Below are 19918 nucleotides of genomic sequence, written 5' to 3'. Positions count from 1 at the left end.
CAGCCCTCAGCAGAAGGTCCTACAGGGTGAGGTGCCTGAAAAGGCAGCTCTCCAGCCCCTGTCACCAGGTCCCCAAAAGTGCGAGTCTGCAAATGATCCATCACTTGCAAGTGAACAAAAATCCTGCTGGTAAGAGAAACTCAGGATGTGCTACCCACAGCTGGCCCACTGTCCTCTTTCCATCTCTCAGGGCAGCAGGGTTTCTGAGAGGGGACTATAAGCAGAGGCTGCATTCTCCTGTTTTATGTCTGAACATTTACAGCACAAATTACAATTTACAGTGTCCCGTCAGTACCTGCCAGTCAAACACAAAAAGGCTCCACTTTGGGCCCACAACTGTCCGACAGTATGAACATACAGGAAGGACAGCACATCTCAGAGCAGCATATTCATTTCCAGCCTCACTCTCAGCCCTTTAAATCTTTGTGCAACTCTGAAACTTAGCTGCTGAAAATCTTACCTTTTGGAAGGTTTCCAAAAGTGTATACTGGTGACTACTTATAAGAACAGGTAGTAAATTATGTAAGCACAGACTCAAATACAGCCTAAAAGCAATAGAAACCAGCGACTTATTATTGAGTGCAAGCAAAAATTTACTAAAAAAAAAAAATAAAAAATCAGGCTGTGTCCATGGCTTCCCCAGCTGACAACAATCATTGCAAGGGTTGTCGCAATCATTTACCAAACTAGGCTATCTCTGGGGGAGGGTGTGTGTTTCCATGCAGCACTGTCTTCCTCTCTGCATTATATTGTTTCCAGCATCTTTCCTCCCTCAGATTTGGTAAGGTAAGACTGCATGATGAGGCTCCTGGTGTCACTGTGGAAGGCAAGTTCATGCTGGTTTGAGTACTCCTTATTTTGTAAATGCTCACACTAAGACCAGCACAATATTCTGTAGAGTTTTTCTGCTGAGGAAGGAACTATTTTAGCACTGTGGACTCAAGTTTTCCACAAGAAATTCTATGAAGATTGTAAAAGCGTTTAAGAAGGTAGGATACAGTAAAAATTATGTGTGGGGGCCACAAATTAAACTAGTGCTTCAGTTTTCAATAAGAATCATGATGCTGACCATGGAATCAAAACAGGGTAAGTAAAAGACAATTACCACAACTGAGGTGGACAAAACACCATAAGAATTAATTTTCATGTGGTGGGTCCTTTTCATTTCCATCCTGAAGTGGAAGAGAGCAGCACAGAAAATGGAGGTGTCTGCCAACATGTACTTTCATCTATTTAATGAGGCAGGGTGAGGAGAGCAAGCCTGTACCTGTATTTAAGGGAGAAATTAAAACACAGGCCCCACCAGTCTGATACCATCCGTATTCAGGGCATTACCATGAATTTTCAAAGAAATGCTAAAAATGTAATACTAAGTGAGATCTTCCTAGCAGAAGCTCTTTATTTAGATTTTTTTATAGTGAAGCACACGGGAAATAATCTGCAGAGGACAACAGAGCTGTCAGAGCTGTAAAAACCCTGTTGCCAAAGCAGAGGCAGCAATGATCCCTCTGAAAAGTGCAATGTTAAGTCAGAAGGAAATCACTAAAAAAATTGCTGGAGGACCTGGGGGGGAGATGCTATTTAAAGCTCTCTCTGCTGACGATAACACAAAAAACCAGAACTAGTCTATGAAATTTGCCAAAGACAAATTTAAGATGTGTCACCAGGCAAGAGGAGGACGGATTATTGAACAGTAAGAAATGGATGACATGAAGGACTGGGGAAGCAGCAGTGGGATATATTCTGCTGCTATGTACATATGACATGGTCCCCAGAACTAACACAAGGACTGCTGGAAAGGTCTCCCAGTACAGCAGATGGAAGCGAGGGAGGTGGAGAAGAGCCCTCCCCTTCCCTTCCAGGATAGTAAATGAGCAGCAGTACTTCTCTTTGTTACATCTTTCAAAAGGCAAAGCCAGCACCTGGCCAGCATCTTGCACAGGTTTAGCTCACAAGGAAACAGAGTTAGCAAATACTAGAAGAAAAATAAAAGTGTTTCAAGTTTTAATGCCAAAATGTATTAATCATTTTTACAGTCAAAATAACTGCCATGAAGACACTGCAGAAAAGGACTCCCTAGAGTTATTACTGGGCTCAGTCAAGATCAGACCCTATAAAAAGTATGTGAGCATTTGTGTTATAGTGACTAAGAAGTGACTTGTAAATGCTTTTCCTTTTTAAAACGCACCCTCCAGTTTGAATGTCACAAACTGCTTCAGTCAATTACTGAGAAGGGGCTCGATCCTGTAAACTCATTAGTTCCTAACACCTTTCTTTTTGTGCCTGTGACTTCAGTGGCTCAACTGAAATGCTTAAAGCTTCTCTCTGAGGTCAAACTTATGGACAGGAACAAAAATCATTATTTTTTTTATTTTCCCCCGAGGCTGATGTTTTCAAAACAGGGGCCTGCAGCAAGTTTTTTAAGCCCACCTTTACACCACAAAGAGAATTCTCTGAAGATCCTCACGCCTGTGCCACAGGGCTTCTGATTTCCAGTGCTCAGGCCACAAGCAGATGAATACAAAATGCATCAGCTTGCTGGCCTATCTCTGCCAGCCCACCACATGCAAATCCCTCCTGGGGGCACTGGAGGCTGGCAGTACTGGGATGGCAGGGAAAAGGAAAAGGATACCTCGTGCCCAATTCAAAGAAAAGATGCTCAAGTGAGCAGGAAACCTGCTACCTCTGTTATTCCTCCACAAAGCACTTTAGTTTTCCCAGCGTGCAATAGCAGAATAACTGGGATGATCTGAAAATGCAGCTTAGGCTATTACTCCTTCATCTTGCATTTGAGATTTTCTGGCTTGAGCAGAAACAGGTGGAATCTAGTCTACTTAATCTTCCATAGCAAACTTGCACTTATATTTTGTATGGTGGGTGAACCCAAGCCTTTTAAGGTACTTAAATCCCACCCTGTGGGATTCAAGAGGCACCCTCAGTGCCTCTGAGGAATGTCACTGAAGTTCAGGCCCTAGAGGACAACAGTGACAGTCTGCAGTTGAAGATGCTCATGGAAGCAGGAGAAACTCTCCGCTTCACAGGAATTTTACAAACTGCCCTCTTCTGTGCACTGCCAACACTGCAGTTACTGAATAACTGGTCATTTTACAGTTCTGTGACATCACTAGAAAATGCCAACCCATCTGCTGTAAGGTGAAAATTAGGAACATGATACACTTTAAGGGAGGGTCAGGCTGGGGGGGTCTTACTAATTTAGTCGCAGCCTCTGACAAACAGGAAGGGGCAGTGAGGGCTGGCAGAGGAGCCCTTCTGCAGGCCCTGCCTCACTCCAGCAGCCGCACTCCTTGTCTGGGGGTGCCTGTGGGCCTTGAGTTTGTTCATCTCAGTTAACAGGAGATTGTTTTAAGCCTGTTGATAACAGCCTCTCCCTCTGCCCCCTGTGGCAGCTCCTGAAGCTTACTGCCTGCTGAATAGGGAAGTGCTTGTTTTAAAGCCACTCCCTCTAAATTTCACTGGGTTTCCCCCAGCTCTAACGTGGTGGGTGCTGGCAAACAGCTTATCCACTGAATTCCCAGTTACGAAAACCTTGACAATTCCTCCAGCAGCCTTCTCCGCTCCACACTAAAAAGCCCCAGGCAGTTCAGACTCCCCTAAAGGGCAGCTGCTCTCTCCTACATCATCACTGCTGCCCTTCTCTGCACTGTGCCTAAACACCATTAACAGCCTCCTTGAGGACACCAAGGCTGCAGAGGTCCCTGCTGGACCAGAAATATCCACGCACAGAACAGGCAGCTCTTCTACAAGGGAGGATCAATCACTGGATCTTGTCCTGCCTCATGACCCCAAGCTGCTGCAGCCCAGCACTGCCCCTCAGCCCCCCAGCACCCCACGTGTCCGATGCCACTGGTTGACCAGCGCCAGCCCTGCCGAGGAGCTGCACTCAGGCCTGCGGAGTCACGGGCAAGAGGGAATCCTGTCCAGCAGGAAAGCACTCACCAGCTGCAGCTGATAGCCCCAGATCTTCCCCCAACCATGTAGGAGGATGCTTCATACACACCCTGTCCCTCAATACAGCACAGTGCTGTCTCATACACCGAGGGGACAAAAGACACTTGAGGCATCACCACATTCCCTCACGTGTCAAAGAAGCCCCTGCCCTGCCTGCTCCTGTGAGACAGACTGCACACAGCCGAGTGTCCACTGCCCAGGTATTCCCTTCCCACCTCCGTTATTTCTTACCAGCACCTGCTGGACCACCACGTATGATCTAAAGTTGCTGACAGAGGATTTTCCATCACATTACAAACTATGCAGACAGTCCTCACATTTGCACAAACATCAGACAACAGATTCACACAGACACTTGTTAACATCCACACTTAGTTGAGCACTTCCCAAAATGAATTTTAAATGAAATACTGAAATGAATACTGAAAATTGTGGCTTTTCTCAGAAAGCCAAGTTTACACCAAAATTCTTCTTCAATAAGAGCTCTCCATTTAAACGGATATATTTCTTCAGTACCCATAAATGAACATATTCTCCTTTTGGATAGCATTATGCTTTAAATTAGTGTTGCATAAATACCGTTACCTTTTTTGGTGAAAAACTCCTTGGAATATTTCCCCAACATAGCGTATTTTCGAGGGATTTTTCCCAGCAGTTCAATGATCAATGCTATGTGGTCTGCATTGGAGAACATTGCCAGCAAAACAGAAACATACAACAGTTTAATCAGTACATTGCATGCACACACTAACACTGGCCCGGTACAGACAGAAATAGATTGATCCTGGTAAAAACCACACGTGCACACTGCTTGCTCAGTGGCTACTTTGGAAAGATCCTTTCAGCAAAACTTCCTTCTCAAAACATCATTTGAGTATCAGCTGCCACAAACAAGTTTTGCCACGTAATTTAAAATGTACCAATAGTTATTTTTCAGAACACGTGGCTAAAAAAATAAAAAATTTGTCAGAGATTCCTGCGCATTTTGCTTTTCAAAAAGAAAATTTTGTTGTATGATTTCAGGAAATGCTCCTCACTGGGACATGCTATAACCAGCAACAGCAATTCCACTTCTGTCTGCGTCACGGCACCTTTCAAAAAGAAGAGGTACTACCTCTGCGATTGAAGAATTCCCGAGAATATTTTCCAGATAGAGCAAAGTGCCTTGGGATATTGCCTAGCAGCTCTATGATGTGTGCTATGTGGTCTATGAGGGAGAGAAAAAAAGGATACGGGAGTGGAAGGGGCAGGGAAAGGATGGGATAAAAAAGAAGAGGAAAGAAACTGGAATTAGTAAAAAATCAGAAATAGTTTCAAATCAACAATGTTTGCAGCAAATCCATGCAGAGGTTTCCAGGATCAGCAGAGCTCTGGCATCATTAGTAGCATTTAGGAACAATGAATGATGCCCACATTACCACTGCAAAGAGCATTTACAAGCAAACAAGCATGAAAATGGACAGGTATACAGATGGAAGCAGGAGTTAACTCTGATTTAAAAAAAAAAATTAGTAATTGCCTAATTCAAATAAGAATACACAATGTAAACATTATTCCAGTGTCACTCTTATAAAGAGGAAATACTATCAAGTTCAAATTTGTCGTTTCTTTTCTAAACTAAAATGTTGTTATTTTCAATCAGGTTTCCACACATATGCAGTCTTACAAGAAGGGCAGTTTAATTCCTTCAGGCAGTTGTTAAGTAGATGAATATCTGCAGAAGGGACTTTTTGCCCACCCATTGCTAGTGGTGGAACTTAAAACTAAAAAGAAAAAAAATCATATTTATATTCTGAAAACAATGTGTATGAACAGTTCTACTCAAACACAAAACTTAACCCCACTGTAAGCTCACTGGAAATTTAAGAAGAGGAGTATGAAAATATGTAGAAACTCTTACTGTGTCTCAAAAGATTCATACCTTCATCCCTGGAATAGTCTTCACCAGAGTGTGGTTCAAACAAATAATCTCCAGTCGCTAGTTCAAAAGCCTATAACATAACAGACATATTTATGGTATTTCAGAAATAATGTTTTTGATTGTAAGATGTCAGCAAAACATCACAACTGTCTCAGAACCGAGAGGGAATTAACATTCGAAGGTCAAGACTGAGGAGAGGGACCATCTTACCTGGGGACCATCATTCCTGCAGTGCAAGGACAGCAGGAACACCTGGGCTCTGGAGAGCCCCACACTCAGCCTGGGGCTGGAGGCTGAGTTCAACGTGTTCAACGTGGCTTTACATACTAATGTGTTCTCTGGTGATCATGTTAAGATTGTGTGAGTTAATGAGGCTCAGAGGTATTTCTAAATATATAATAAGAGCTACACAGGTACCTGAAGGCTCTTTACCTGTCAGATTGCACACTGGAGACTGAACTAAAAAAGTCTGAATCACAAATAAAATCCATTTATAGCTATAATTAACCACCTGAAATAAGCAAACAGGGGAAGCTTCTTGGAAGACTCAAATTCTAGAAAAAAAATTTTTTAAAGTATTTTTGTTGAATCAGAAGTCATCAAAGTAAATACTGCAATAATGGGGTAAACAGTGAGACTGACGCTGATGGGGAATCCAGAGCAGACAACATAACATTTGATCCCTCCAGGCCATGGCAGTGCTTCAATGGGATGAAAACCCTGTGCCATGGTACGGCAAACCTGAGTTTCTCTTTATGGGTGCAATGAATATGAAATGCCAAGAAGCACTGAAGCAACTATGAGAGCCCCTTGTGTAAAACATGGATTCCTCTAGTTTAATTTGTTAAACTATTCTCTTTCAGCTCTGGCTCAGCAATTGCCCAAGAAGCTACAGGAATCTAATTTTTTCCAGGTGGTTTAAACACCAAAATATTTTCCACGTCCAAGACCCGGGAAAACATCTGATCCAGAAAACCATTCCAAAAATCAGGCAGAACTTCCTGGCACAGTTCTAGGATGGGATTTCATTCTGTTAGAACATTTACTACAAAATATCTGCCTCCTGAAAATAGACAGTTTTCTGTTGCAATTTATAATCTGGAGTTGTTAAATCACCTGTAAATTTAGCCTATTTATGGGTACTTGTCTTTTTCAAGCTGTGAACTGCAGTGTCATCCAAGTGGGCTACAGCCAACACAATTCACTGCAATCACACATAGCAGCCAAGAAAACAAGAACGCTCCTTGATGACATTTCTGTTGATCATATGAATGGGACTTTAATTTCTAAAGTCACTATCACTTAATAAACAGTCATTCACTTTTTCTTTTATTCTACTCTTAGCTCAACATTGACAGTTTTGATTTTACAGCTGGAAAAAGTCTGAAGGACTTCATAAAATACCAGATTTCTAAACTGAAATAGATTTTAACAGTAGCCAGAAGAGATCACTGGGAGAGACCCCAAACACAACACAGAGAACATTGTCATTCTCTTGAACATGAGACTGAGAAGATCCAAGTGTCCTCTCCATATCTCATGGACCAGCTTTCCTAGGAGAACACACACTGACGGGGCTGATTTCTGAGCACATTAAGAAACTCACTGCTGTAACAGATTCCCAGAGAACAACAAAAATGTAGCTGAATTTAGCCACAAAGGTAGACTCCACAAGAATACAGTTTCTGTCCCAAAAATGACGTATTAATAGCTTGATATGTCTGTGTGGGACAAAAAAGATTAAAATGAAAAACTGTAAAAACTGTCCAGAGAGGAGCACAAGAAGTAACATATCACTGTGCTACTCTGAATGTTAGATCGGTTTGCGTATCGCAAAAGCTGCAAACTCTCATAGGCTTGGGATATTTATACCACCCTCTTGCTGAAGAGAAACTAAAGGTTTTCAAAATGATGCTGCTTCTTTTTTCCCTTTTGTGTATAGCTCTGACTATCCCAGGAAGGGCTGGAGCCACAGCACCTCACATGTCCCTGACTCTCCCTAAAGGACTCTGCACTGAGAACAAAAAAACTTCCAACTCAGATGCACACAGGGAGAGCCTAGAGACAGGTGCTGGGATAAATATTTGTAATAATTCTTAGCATCCATGGAGGACAATGTCTCACAGTTTCATCTGTGGCAACCTGGTAACACGTTCCCAGATATTTGTAGGACGGACTGGCTACGCAGCGCAAGATAAATGAAATTAATTGAGCCTTATTTAGAAAAGAATAAAACCCATATCTAGGTTTTTATCATAAAGAATCAGCATTAAAAATACACTAATAAACACATAAATAGCTGTAAGAAGGACAATGACACCTCTGGATTGTATCAGTCAGGGTTCTTCTGCTCTTTAAACCCACGTCCAAATACACGGTGCACTGGAAAGCCCATCCCACTAGTGAGTCAGTGCCGCTGGAAGAGCAGCTCTCTGTCACTGGTTACTCAGAACCACAGTTTTGGCCATACACTGCTGCTCTGGACTTCCTGGTCACTCCCAGTACTTACCCATGCTTTACACCCAGTTGTAGGTAATACAACCACCCAGGCCCCGTAAGGGAAGTCGCTGACACTCTGCGATGGCATCAGGAGGCCGAGACCCGCAGGGTGAGCACAGTGCTGTGCAGGGTGAGCACAGTGCTGTACGTCACAATCCTGTCACCAGCCCTAGGGGAAGGGACCACCCCTCTCCTCAGCACTCACACATGTACCTGCAGACCTGTGACCAGTCTGGGGCCACCAGCATGAGGGCGAGCCTGTCAGACTGGAGAAAGGCCAGGGAAAACCTGGCCTCAGGTGTTCTGAGCAGAGGATACAGGATGGGAGGCTGGTGCAGCTGGGTTTGCTCAGGTTGGAGAAGGAGAGGAGGAGGGATTCAGTTGCTGCACTCCACTGCCTGGAGGCAATAACACAGAAGACCAAGATACACTCTTCCCAATGAAAGGACAACAGGGAGGAAACAAGAGCTGCGAGATGGGAAATTCCAATCGAATACAAGGAAAAAATTCTTTGGCAACACTGGCTGAGTAATGGGACAGGCTGCTCAGAAAGGCTGTGGAAATGCCATCCTGACAGGTATGTACCCTTGAACTGGACAAGGCTCTGAATTTCATCTGAATTTTCATCTCTGAAAATCATCTAATTTTCATGTCAATCCTGGTTCAAGAAAAAGGCAGACTACTAGAAATCTCTTTAAACCTAAATTTGGCTGTATTTTTCATGATGCTACAAATACAGAGTAACCATAATTTACTTAGTTTCCCTTTGAAAGTATTAATTTATGAAAACTAGCTTCTTGACAGAAACTCCAACTTCGAAATACCATAATGTTTTTTACTCAATGTTGACATTTACCTCAATAGAAGCCAGCATTTCATTTATTACATGGAGATATAAATTGAGATGCAGCACACTCAAGCATATGCCACAGAAGCCCAAGGCAATCATCCATCCTTACTGACTGTACTCGCAATTCCCACTTACCACTTTCCTAAGGTTATCACAAAAAACCACTTAAATTGCTTTTCTCCATCTGCAGATGGAGAACCTTTCACATCAATAGGCTCTGGAGAGGCTCTGTTTCTTTCCTGCCACACGACTGTATATGAACCTACCACACTACTGAACTGTTGGCATCACTATTGGATATTATGGATCCATGTCTAATCATGCAATTGGAAATAGCTACATTTTCACTGTGTGACAGCTGTGTTCTCAATCTGGTCATTGAAAAATGGATGCATGCCTAGGAAAAGCTGTCTGGGAGAGGACTAGAAGAACAATTCACTTGGACTACATCAGCTTCCCTGAACTGAAGCTCCAACTGAAAAAGGACAACAAGCTAAGGCCAGAATTATTGTTTTGACAGATGAGATCTGGCTCTTGGCCAGAGTTTCTCTGCCCCAGCTGAAATGAAAAGACGTGAATGAGACGACTGTAACTGCTTTAAAAATAGGCTTGATTTTAAGAATGCTGTTCCACAGGTAAGTGGGAGCATGGAAAGAAGAGCAAAAAGCTTTTTGAGACACGCACACCTCCTGGCACACCTCCCATGGATATCTGAAGAACCGGGCAATGGAAAGAATATGAAAGGCATTTTGCACGGTTAGTACTTGGTAAGAAAGGCCAGATATACAAAACAGAGATTTGCATGGGATGCTTGGAAAGAAAACAGGGTTCTTTCATTTGCCATACTCCTATCTCATGCACATCCCATGGAAAGTCAGCTTCTCTGGAAAATCATTTTCTGTTAAATGTTTCAGGTTGTCCACCCACCACCCTCAAAAAGGGTGTACAGTGATTAATAACAGCATTCTGTACTGTATCTGCCTACTGAAAAATATGTGCATAACGACTTCAGGTTTTTCTTCTCTCAAACCCACATTTTTTATTTCCCATTTTTCCTCACACTACTGCCTCTGTGCAGGCTGAGGCTTGTCATCACACCTTTAGTATGTGCCACTCACACATACTAGCATGATAATACTCATGATCCCATGGAGACGTGATCATTTTTCCCTGCTTACAACACTATAAGAGTAGTTGAGGACAGTTACCTCTCCACCCCACGTTAGAGGACATCATACAAAGAAGTAAATCAGGGACACAAGCTCCCAGTTACCTACAAGCACTTATATGTAGGTTTTATTTTGACATCCTAAGTTACTATATCCTGCTAATTCTTCATTCTGTTCCTCCGAGTTCTCTCGCATGAACAGAAATGCTCATACTAAAACCCCACACTGTAAGCTTGCTTGCTTGCCTGTAGTAGCACCTCCCTCATTTTGAAAGCTCTTTGCCCATCCCCTTCCCTTCGCACTCAGTAGTGTTTTCTTTCATCATTTATATTCTCTTTGGGTAGATAAAACACCAAGTACAATTTTCACCTTCCCTGACTTCCTGCTGATCTGCAGCTATGATCTATTTGCTAGTTCTTATTGTAAAAACAAGACACTGCAGGAATCACAACTCTCCAGAAAAGCCACCTCAGAAAACTGTTAAAAACATATCTTGTTCATGTCCCAGCTTGTGATAAAGTCATCTCCTCCCTGCAGCTCAAACAAGAGCGCACATCATGAACAACGAAAGTCATGATGAGACTCATCACTTCAGGTGTTTTTCCTGTCTCAAATCCAGAGCATAAACAAGGAAAAGTGGTAGAATTGTGGTGCTTGCAATCATTTCCAGGAGCAATACAAAGGGATGCCGTCTGCCAGTACTAACTCCCTCATCTTGCCAGGATTTCTTGGCAGCAGCAGTGGCGTACTGTGTTCCATGTTTTCTGGGATTTAGGAAATGCTAAATCATGCAGTGTCTGTTCAGTTTCTGCTCTACAGAAAGCAACCCTCTCAATACTGCATATGTGGAAATTCAGCCTGATAAAATTAAATCATCAAGAGTGGTTTCAATCCTGTCAAAGGTACTGCTGGCTCCAAATCTATTCCTTTTTTGGGGTGAAACTGAGAGATGCACCTCCCCATTGGCAGAATTAAATTAAGGCTTAGTACAGCAAGGGAACATTTTCTGGAATTTAATAAATATGGAGAGTGAATCCCATATCTAGCTGTGTCTAGCTTTCCATGAGAGCATCTGGGTATTCCACTTAAATAGGCCACATTGTTAAAAGAAAAATACAAGAGCACTGTACAATTTCCCTAGCAAAATTTATAAACGTCCAGAAAATGACAGCAACAATCACTCCGCCTGAGGTCACCAAAGTCTAGGGAAAAAAATATATATTACACTTTTTTGCATGCTTTGCTGAGCACAGAACAAGTGAACAACTCCATCGTGGTCTGGAAAAGCCCACTGACATCCAACCTCCTTCATTAGTTCCCCAGCACTTTGTGCATGCACTGATTATAAGCTCCCAAAGATACATGTCATTCTCTTTTTTTTCCCTTCCTTTTTATTTAGTTTTTCTTAAAGACTGAGACTCAGATCACCTGAGCACAGGACTGGTACTGGCCTGGGGATACTCATGCCCATCCTTTATATCTGATTTGAAGAAGTCATGGGCACAAGAACTGGGCCACATCAAACCATCTCAAATTAGAAGATTCAGCTCAGAGGCTGCTGGCTTTACAATGCTGCTTATTCACTGACATAACATCAAAGAAACAGCACTGTAAGGTTATTAGCACTGAGTTATTTTGCCCTCTTCTGCTATTTGGGTGGAGTCGTTAACATGTCCCTGATTAAGTCTGCTTCCAGCACAAGTAATCCTGACCAGAAACTCTGGCTACTCACACACTGAAGACAGTACAAATAAAACAGACTATTCTTTCCTGGAAGCGGCATTGAAACCACCGAGCTCATGCCTAGGCAAAGCCAACCCATACCAGCAGAGGCCAGGTAAGGAACCCTCTACACACAGACATGACATAACATGTCCCAAAAGCAAGATTCATAAGGGGGTATTCTGGAAGTTGCTGTGCACACAGGAATACAGATGCTTTGCATGCCTAAGGCCCATTTATCAGAGGCTTTTGTTTAAAAACATCATTTCCATCCTCATTACAAGAGATTATGTAAAACTGATGAAAAAAAGACAGTCTGCTGCTGCTGTGATAAAACACAACCTCTGTGCTTGCCTTAACACACTTTATGCCATAAATACAAGCCAACACAAGAACCAGCAGCTTTGCTTCTCTTCATCAATGCTATTCTCAGTGAGCAAGACTATTTCATTAGCAAACACAAGGCAGTGAGAACCTGAGGCTCATATGGAGATCCATAAAGCACAAGACCAAGTTAAGATCCCAGGTGAATCCTGGTACCATGCATTCCACATCCTCCATCATAAAATCCAAGACACATAAAAAGATTGATGTTTTTTACATACACATAAACCCTAGGGACACTAAATTTATTATATTGATGGACCACTCATTTTGCATAGTACTGCTTCCAAAAATGCCCTTAATGACTCTGGACTTGTACAAGCAACGGAACATGACAAAGTCATCTCTTTGTTCCCCTTTGATAGTCTTGGACAACATGGCTAATCGGGTATCTGAGCTGTATTTTGGCTGAAAATAGACACCTCCTGGTCCAGCAGACAATCCTTTTGAAAACACACTTAACAGTAAAAATTATGGAACAAAGCGAATTAAGTATGAAAAAGCACGGTAACCTCGAAGGGCATTTTCTAAATCACAAGCAGGTACAACAAGGAAACCAAATCTGAGAAAGCAAGTTTGTAGTGGCATTAAAACACTTTGGTACTTCACAGTTCTTGACTGCTCTAGGGATTAATCTCTCTAGGGGAGATTAAAATCATAATTTCCAAAGACAGCCTAAGTAAGTTATTTGGGAGTTTGCAGTTCCACATCAGGAATGTTTCCCTGGCTGTTAATCTCTGTTACAAGTCCACTGCAGAAAGAGCTATTGAGGTCTTCAAGGCAATCCCTACCTCAGAGCTGTTTTCCATCTGATGCAGGATCAGTGTTCACAGTGCTCTGACCCATTTTCTCAGCCACACAGGAAGGAAAGCAGATTCTGGGAGGTTTCTAATGATGAATTTTTTGGGTGAGCTTGAGAGCCTGCTCTCTGTTTTTCACACAACTATACAATGATGACAACTGAATTCAACAACTCTGTCAGTGCTGTAAGTGTATAAAATTTCTACTGCATTTTTTAAGGGGAAAAAACCCAAAGTCTATGGTAGAAGACAGAATTAAAGCACTTCTGTCTCAAATGCTCTGCTATCTCTAAAACCTATATAACACAAAAACAGAAATATAATTTCCTGATTAAAATATTTCATATGTAATTGTGAATCTGAGTTAAGATACCTCCAGGGGTAATGATGCTTTAGGCTTTTTTTTGCTGAGTTTGAAGAAAGAAGTAATGCTTATATAACATGGAAGAGAAAGTGTAAGAGGCTGGGCAATCCCAGGTATTTTAAGAATATTTTATTCCCGGGTACGACATTGCTATTAAGTACCCCACTACCTTTAGACACAATCCTAGACATATTTCAGCCTTCTTTGTATGTCTTTAGCTACAAGACTGTACATAAAATTAGCAAGGGCAGGTACAATCCTAAAGAAACGTGAATATAGGGTATAATACCATAAAAGGTTATCAAGTTAACTGAGGTTTACAAAATATCAGGTAACAGGAAGACTCTATAATGATTTTGTAGTTAGTTAAGAGGAGAATCATAAAGGAAAAAAACTGTGGAATATTTTCTATGCTTTGTTTTCAATGTAATAGAAAACTTGTACATTTTGTCCCCAAATGGAAGAGTAAATTTGGAAATGGATCTTTTTTTCTGTATACTAAAGCGAAAGCTTTATATTTCCAGAATACTAAATAGTTTAGTATTCAACTCCAGAGAAAACATACTTTAATTTCACTTATGGGTTAGTTACTTCCAACACATGGCCTGCTGAGTTTATAATATGTAGGATTTTATGTTCCTTTCAATCCTCCTCCTCCTCTCTCTCTGAGCTGTGCAATTCTTCTCATCACCCACGCCTGCAAACTGTGTCTAGTATTTGAGCCTTCTCCTCCTCCTCACACTCTTACTCTTTTCAGACATGTATTTGTAAAATATAAAGATTTGATTAAGTTTTCACTTTTAAAATAGACAAAGGTATTTTTAATGCATTTTTTTGGAAATACACACTAGCTTTAACGAGAAGATGCACGTAGCTTGTTTGTCCTCAAAGAGATACTACAAAAAAGAGTGTTTCAAAAAGCTGCAAGATTAAGTTTTCACTTTTTCTGCTCTCTAAAGATTTTTAAAAATCTGTCATTTCAGTTCCCATATTAAAACTAATTCTACAGAATGTTACCACATATTTTACACTAATAAACTAAATTCCTTCTCTTCGAAGTTTAGAACTCGAAGCTGTGACTTTCAAGCCTGATCTGATCCATGTTTTCACTACACTTGGCAAGAATTTAAAGTATTTCACTGTTTTGCTACTTTACACAAGAGAAAAGAATGTAAACACAGCAAACAGTAGCACAGATTCTAAGACTGGAAGGAAATGTGCAGTTGTACTATTTCAGTTACATTTTGTCATTTAAAATACACATATATTTCCCTCTAAACTTGCATGTTTTTGACTACCAGTTTAAAATGCATCACATGAAAATTAGAAATGTTCTCCAAAATACTTCCTTTTGATTAAGAAGGCTTGAGAAATTGAGATAAAGGGAAGAAATCATGAGTAGCTACCTGATACAACATAATTCATGAAAATGTATTTGTGTCAAAATGTCAAAAGCATCCCCATCAGGTTTCCTCACTAAATAAACCAGTTTTTAGGAGGTTTACTCTCGTAAAATACACATTGTATTGTTCTTACCATACATGCTGTACTCCAGATATCAGCAGGTGTACTGTAACCTGCTCCTATTAAAACCTCTATGGATCTATATTGTCTTGTCTGGATGTCTTCTGTGAAGTGTTTGTGCTAAAACAGAAAGAACCACATTAATGGAAAAAAAAGGACAACAAAAAGAGCTGTTCTAAACAGGGAACAGCTAAAGGGATGTAGTAACACTTACCACCCAGCAGGCATTTCCCAGGTCAGCAATTTTAACTCTAATTTTATCTGCATTTCTTGGGTCCAGTGGATTCACCAGTAAGTCAGCAGCACGAGTTTTTGCTAATACAAGCAAAATGCAATATAGTTAATATTTTGAGTGTACAATTCATTATCTCTAAGCAGTTTTGCCTTGACATTTCATCCAGTGTTCTCATACACTGAGACAACAAAATAATTTGCTGAATGTTCCAAGAAATTAAAGCAAAATAAATAGGATTTCTTACCTTGATTTCTAAATATCCTTATACACTTCAAGTGCACATTTTTTGCATTCTTTAACTGCCAAACAACTATTATTAGAATATCCAGAGTAGCTTCCAAGCAAAACCAGTGCATATTCAGACAGAATTCACACGGAAAATGTTAAAACTCAGACTCCAAGAACTCCACATGAAAAGATATGTTCTTGGAACAGTTTGGTTAAGAAAATAAACCCTGCACTTCCATGCCTGGCTAAGGTAAATAAAACTTGGCTTGATTTTTTCTTTTTTTTTTTTTTTTTTTTAATCTGCCCCAAGGGGAAAAGACTCGCCAAAACCTGCCTGATTTGAGAGCCTGGGGACTGTCACCCTTTCCACAATTAACTCAGCAGTGAATCAAAGTTCTCTGAAGGTCCTATCTACATCGAGTATGATCCAGACTGAAAAGGCAGAACTTCAATAGAATTAATCTTGGCTCCTGGGACACTGATAACCTCTACACAGATCAGTGGACGTGTTGCTTCTCTTTGTTTTGACACACCACCTGCTAGTTCCCAAACTGCATTGGAAAGAAAGCAGATGACTTGATCGTGGAAGACAGAACCAGGTATCACAAACCACAGAGCAGCAGAGGGCTGGTCTCAGTTTCCTTGTCCCTGAGCTACAAAGACTAAATTGGAAATCAATGGTAAGATAAGAAAGAGGTACTAGATCCAAAAAGCACTTGTGATTCTAATGATCTGTTAAATTGGTGTAAGAATTCAACAAGAAAAATATACAAGACAATGAGAAAAAACACTGGATGTCCTAATGGGGAGTCAGGAGTGACTGAAATCAGGTGAGGATCTTCAACTGCTGGCACAGGAAGCCTGAACTGGTCATCAGAGAACTGAATACTGGCCAACCAGAAAAGAAAGTGGCAGGGTCCCCCAGAGGAGAGAAGGAATGAAAATACAGGACTACATTGCAGAAGATAGAAGGGGTAATGACCTCAACAAATAGTCCTCTAAAAAAGCTGGAATGGAGTCCCAGACTCGAGTTTATAAAAAGCACCACTATAGGGCACAGAAGTAAAATACTGAAAAGGAACTCATAAGACTAGTGAGCTTAATATTAAAGTCTTCCCTTACAAGAATGCTGCATAGTGCAGTCTAATTTTTTTTAACACAATCACATGCATTAGTCAAGAAATAACAGGACCTTTCTCAGTTCAGTAGTCTTTGCAAAAAAAGAAAAAAAAAAAAAAGACAGTGCTAAATAAATCCTTCCCACACATCTTGCTGAAGGTGAAGGACTGCAGTAAATAAAGTGGAAAGGGGGGGGAAAAGCCTCATGAGTAGAACATCTGAATATGACATTAGAAAACAGCTTTCTTCAACCTTCTTCTAACAGAGCAGGCAATAGGCAAGTGCCTATACTTCTGTGTTTTTCTTAGGAACATATGACATTTATGTCCTGTATCTTCTGAGAGATGAATTCTTGGATCCTGAATTTGACAAACAGATCATTTACAACTGAAAGTGAAGTCAGAAGGAATACACCTTTTAGTAAGTATTTCCAAAACCATTCAAGGAAGCTTAAACTAAGCACAAAATAAGTGAGCACTTCTGTGTCCTAGTTCTGTAAAACCTAAGAAATATCACCTTAATTCTCACAGTCTCAGCATGACAGTGTACTTACTTAGTAAACATTCAAACACTGGAAGGAGGAGGAGAGTCATGAGGAAATTACAGATCTATCTTCAGGGCATTTGGCCATGCAGTGAAAACTTTAAAAAGATAAAAACTGCTCACCCACTGAAAATAACTTGGTCTGTGCACCAAATGAGGCAAGTACCCCAAAAAAATGAGACCATGTCACTTACTAATGTATAGCAATGCCTAGACATTAATTAAGTCTACTTCAGTACAAGAAAAGGGCACTAAAGTGAAAAAGTAGCACCATTTAAAAATACTGAATAGCCTGCAACTCTTGTATGCTTTTTCTTTCTAAATACTTCATATGCTTTATTACTGTTTATTATTATTGATATCACTAATATTCATAACATTCAGCTTTTCCTCTTTCTGCAGAAGAAGTGAGCTATCACTGAATTTACTGTCTTTACTCTTTCTTTGCATGAAAGGTGTGTGAACTGGTGAGATAACATCAAGGAAGAATAAAGTAGGTTTGTTTCTCCAGCTATGGAGATAAGCTGCTTCCATGATGACAAAACTGGCTTCACTCCCTGGAGGCATGAGGATTTTACACATCACCCCAGGAAAACAGCAGTAGACTCTTTCTGCCTATAATACAGCTAGCAGAACAAATGAAGAAACTACCAGGCATCCAGGAATCTCCTGTATATTGTTCCAGGGACTTCAGAGTGTAAGGAGATGGACTGGAAGCCTCGTTTTCCAGGATCTTAGCATCTTCCAGAAATACAGCTCTGTTCAGTTGTATTTTATTTCACATTTCTTACCTTATCTGTCTGACTCTGTAATAAACTGTGTGAACTGCTCTCATAAAGTCTTAAACCAAGAAATACACTTGGCTGCATTTTTCAACACGGTTCTATTTAAATTTAGTAACTTCATCTGTGACAATGCTAATGGCAGGCTTGGTGATCTTCTCCCTAAGCTCTCTCATTTTCTTCTATCTGCTTACAGATTCGGTCTCTCAATATTTTCTTTATTAAAGTTGAAACCCATACATTTATGATTTAGCCACGGGCGCTATAAATAAGACATATGTGTAATACCCTGAAGCTATTTAATTTAATGGCAAAAATCCAGCTCTTTAAAATGACACAGAGATTTCACCTTCCATGTCTTCAAATAAACAGGATTTACAGGCAAAAGTTTTGGATCGGAGCAGTTCTGATGGCCAGAATTTAGATGTCCAAACAGAGGCTGAATACAGAAAAGTCATAATGAGTTGATGGTTGGCAACATGCCCTGATGAGTTTTAAAAGGTTAAGAGAGGAACTGTTTGACACAGAAAGAACCACTAATGAATGAAAACACAGCATATTACAGAATTTTTCAATATGACTGAGAAAAGATCTGACAAGAAGTAACAGATAGAAGCTGCAGCCAGACAAATTCAAACTTGCTACAACTCTTCTGAAACAAGTCAGAGTACCAAGCAGTGGAAACACTTCAGCCACACTAGATTGTTTAGAATTTCATCTGTCCAAATCAAAAGCAGGTATTTCTTTGAAAAATATGTTTTAAGCCAAACATAAGGGTTACTGGGCTTAACAGATGGTATATAACTGACTTGTTATAAAAGCAAGTCAGGTTACATGACCTTATGATTACCTGCTACCTTTAAACTATGGGAATGATGCTTACTGGCAACTACCAATTTCGTTCTCTCTTTCCTGTATAGACTGACTTGTCAATGCAAATATTTTATCTATAATAATCTATCTATATTTAAAAACAAGTTCTAGAGAAGAGAAAAACCATAAATCACAGTTCTGCAAGAAAAATCACCCAGTTTACTTTAATAATTTTTTCTTAACCTAACCACTGTCTTTGTATTCCACTTATCTGACTGTTTAATGTAACGTAACACACTCATGCTACTAGACAGAAGTCACTTGGAGGAACACTTACTTTTTGGCAAATCCCCCGTGCTTGAAGCTGAAACTGTTCTGCTCCTGTCATGAGATGGGCTGCTCTCCTCTCTTTCTGTTACAGTTGATCCTTCAGAAACAGCAGAACCACAAGCTACAGACTCTAGAGCCCCAGAGAACACTGAAGCTGAAAATTCAGAGAACTGTGATTCTGGTATTTTATGACGTCCATTTGGCAATTCACCATTAAACTGTTCGTAGGAGCTGCTGTAAGAGTAATCACTTTTTGCATTTGGCTCATCAAGATTATACTCCTCTGGATTTGGACATTCTTCCTCTTCCTCATCTTCATCTTCAATCTGTTGTTCCAATAGGAATGGGCCGTTCACAATATGGCCATTTGTTTTGGGGGATTCTATCCACTTAGGGTCTGTAGAGTCAGTGTTGACAAGATCCTGCTCAACGTCGTCATCCTTTTCAGTGTTTTCCTTCTCTGTGTCTTCTTTTTCATCCTGATCTTCTGCTTCACCTGAAAAATTTCAGTGAGCAACACATTGGATCATACATCAATAAACCAGACTGAAATCAGGCATTCACCATTTTTAACTCTTCAGTAACTACTTGACTTCTGACATATTATACAAGGAAACACTGAATATCAGTGAAACACATAAAGACCTTAAAATCTAAATTAAAGGC

General features: G+C 40.5%; 1 protein-coding gene across 8 annotated transcripts in view; it reads right to left on the bottom strand.

Moving 5' to 3' along the window:
- Window positions 1-19918, bottom strand: part of SRPK2 (SRSF protein kinase 2) — a 141423-nt gene that overhangs the window by 3662 nt on the left and 117843 nt on the right. For 4 of the 8 annotated variants that reach the window (XM_064656767.1, XM_064656769.1, XM_064656762.1 and 1 more), the window contains 6 exons: window positions 19260-19748; window positions 15417-15517; window positions 15215-15322; window positions 5891-5960; window positions 5084-5176; window positions 4555-4647 (listed from right to left, as the gene is read on the bottom strand). In XM_064656767.1, coding sequence (XP_064512837.1) covers window positions 4555-4647; window positions 5084-5176; window positions 5891-5960; window positions 15215-15322; window positions 15417-15517; window positions 19260-19748 — 954 coding nt within the window. Of the gene's footprint in view, window positions 1-4554; window positions 4648-5083; window positions 5177-5200; window positions 5733-5890; window positions 5961-15214; window positions 15323-15416; window positions 15518-19259; window positions 19749-19918 lie in introns of those variants that run through there. The other 4 variants (XM_064656770.1, XM_064656763.1, XM_064656764.1 and 1 more) reach the window with 3 other exon arrangements.

This window comes from Pseudopipra pipra, chromosome 5 (genome assembly GCF_036250125.1).
Source record: "Pseudopipra pipra isolate bDixPip1 chromosome 5, bDixPip1.hap1, whole genome shotgun sequence".
Taxonomy (NCBI): domain Eukaryota; kingdom Metazoa; phylum Chordata; class Aves; order Passeriformes; family Pipridae; genus Pseudopipra; species Pseudopipra pipra.
The sequence above is the reverse complement of the archived record's forward strand: the minus strand, read 5'-3'. Positions and strand labels throughout refer to the sequence as shown.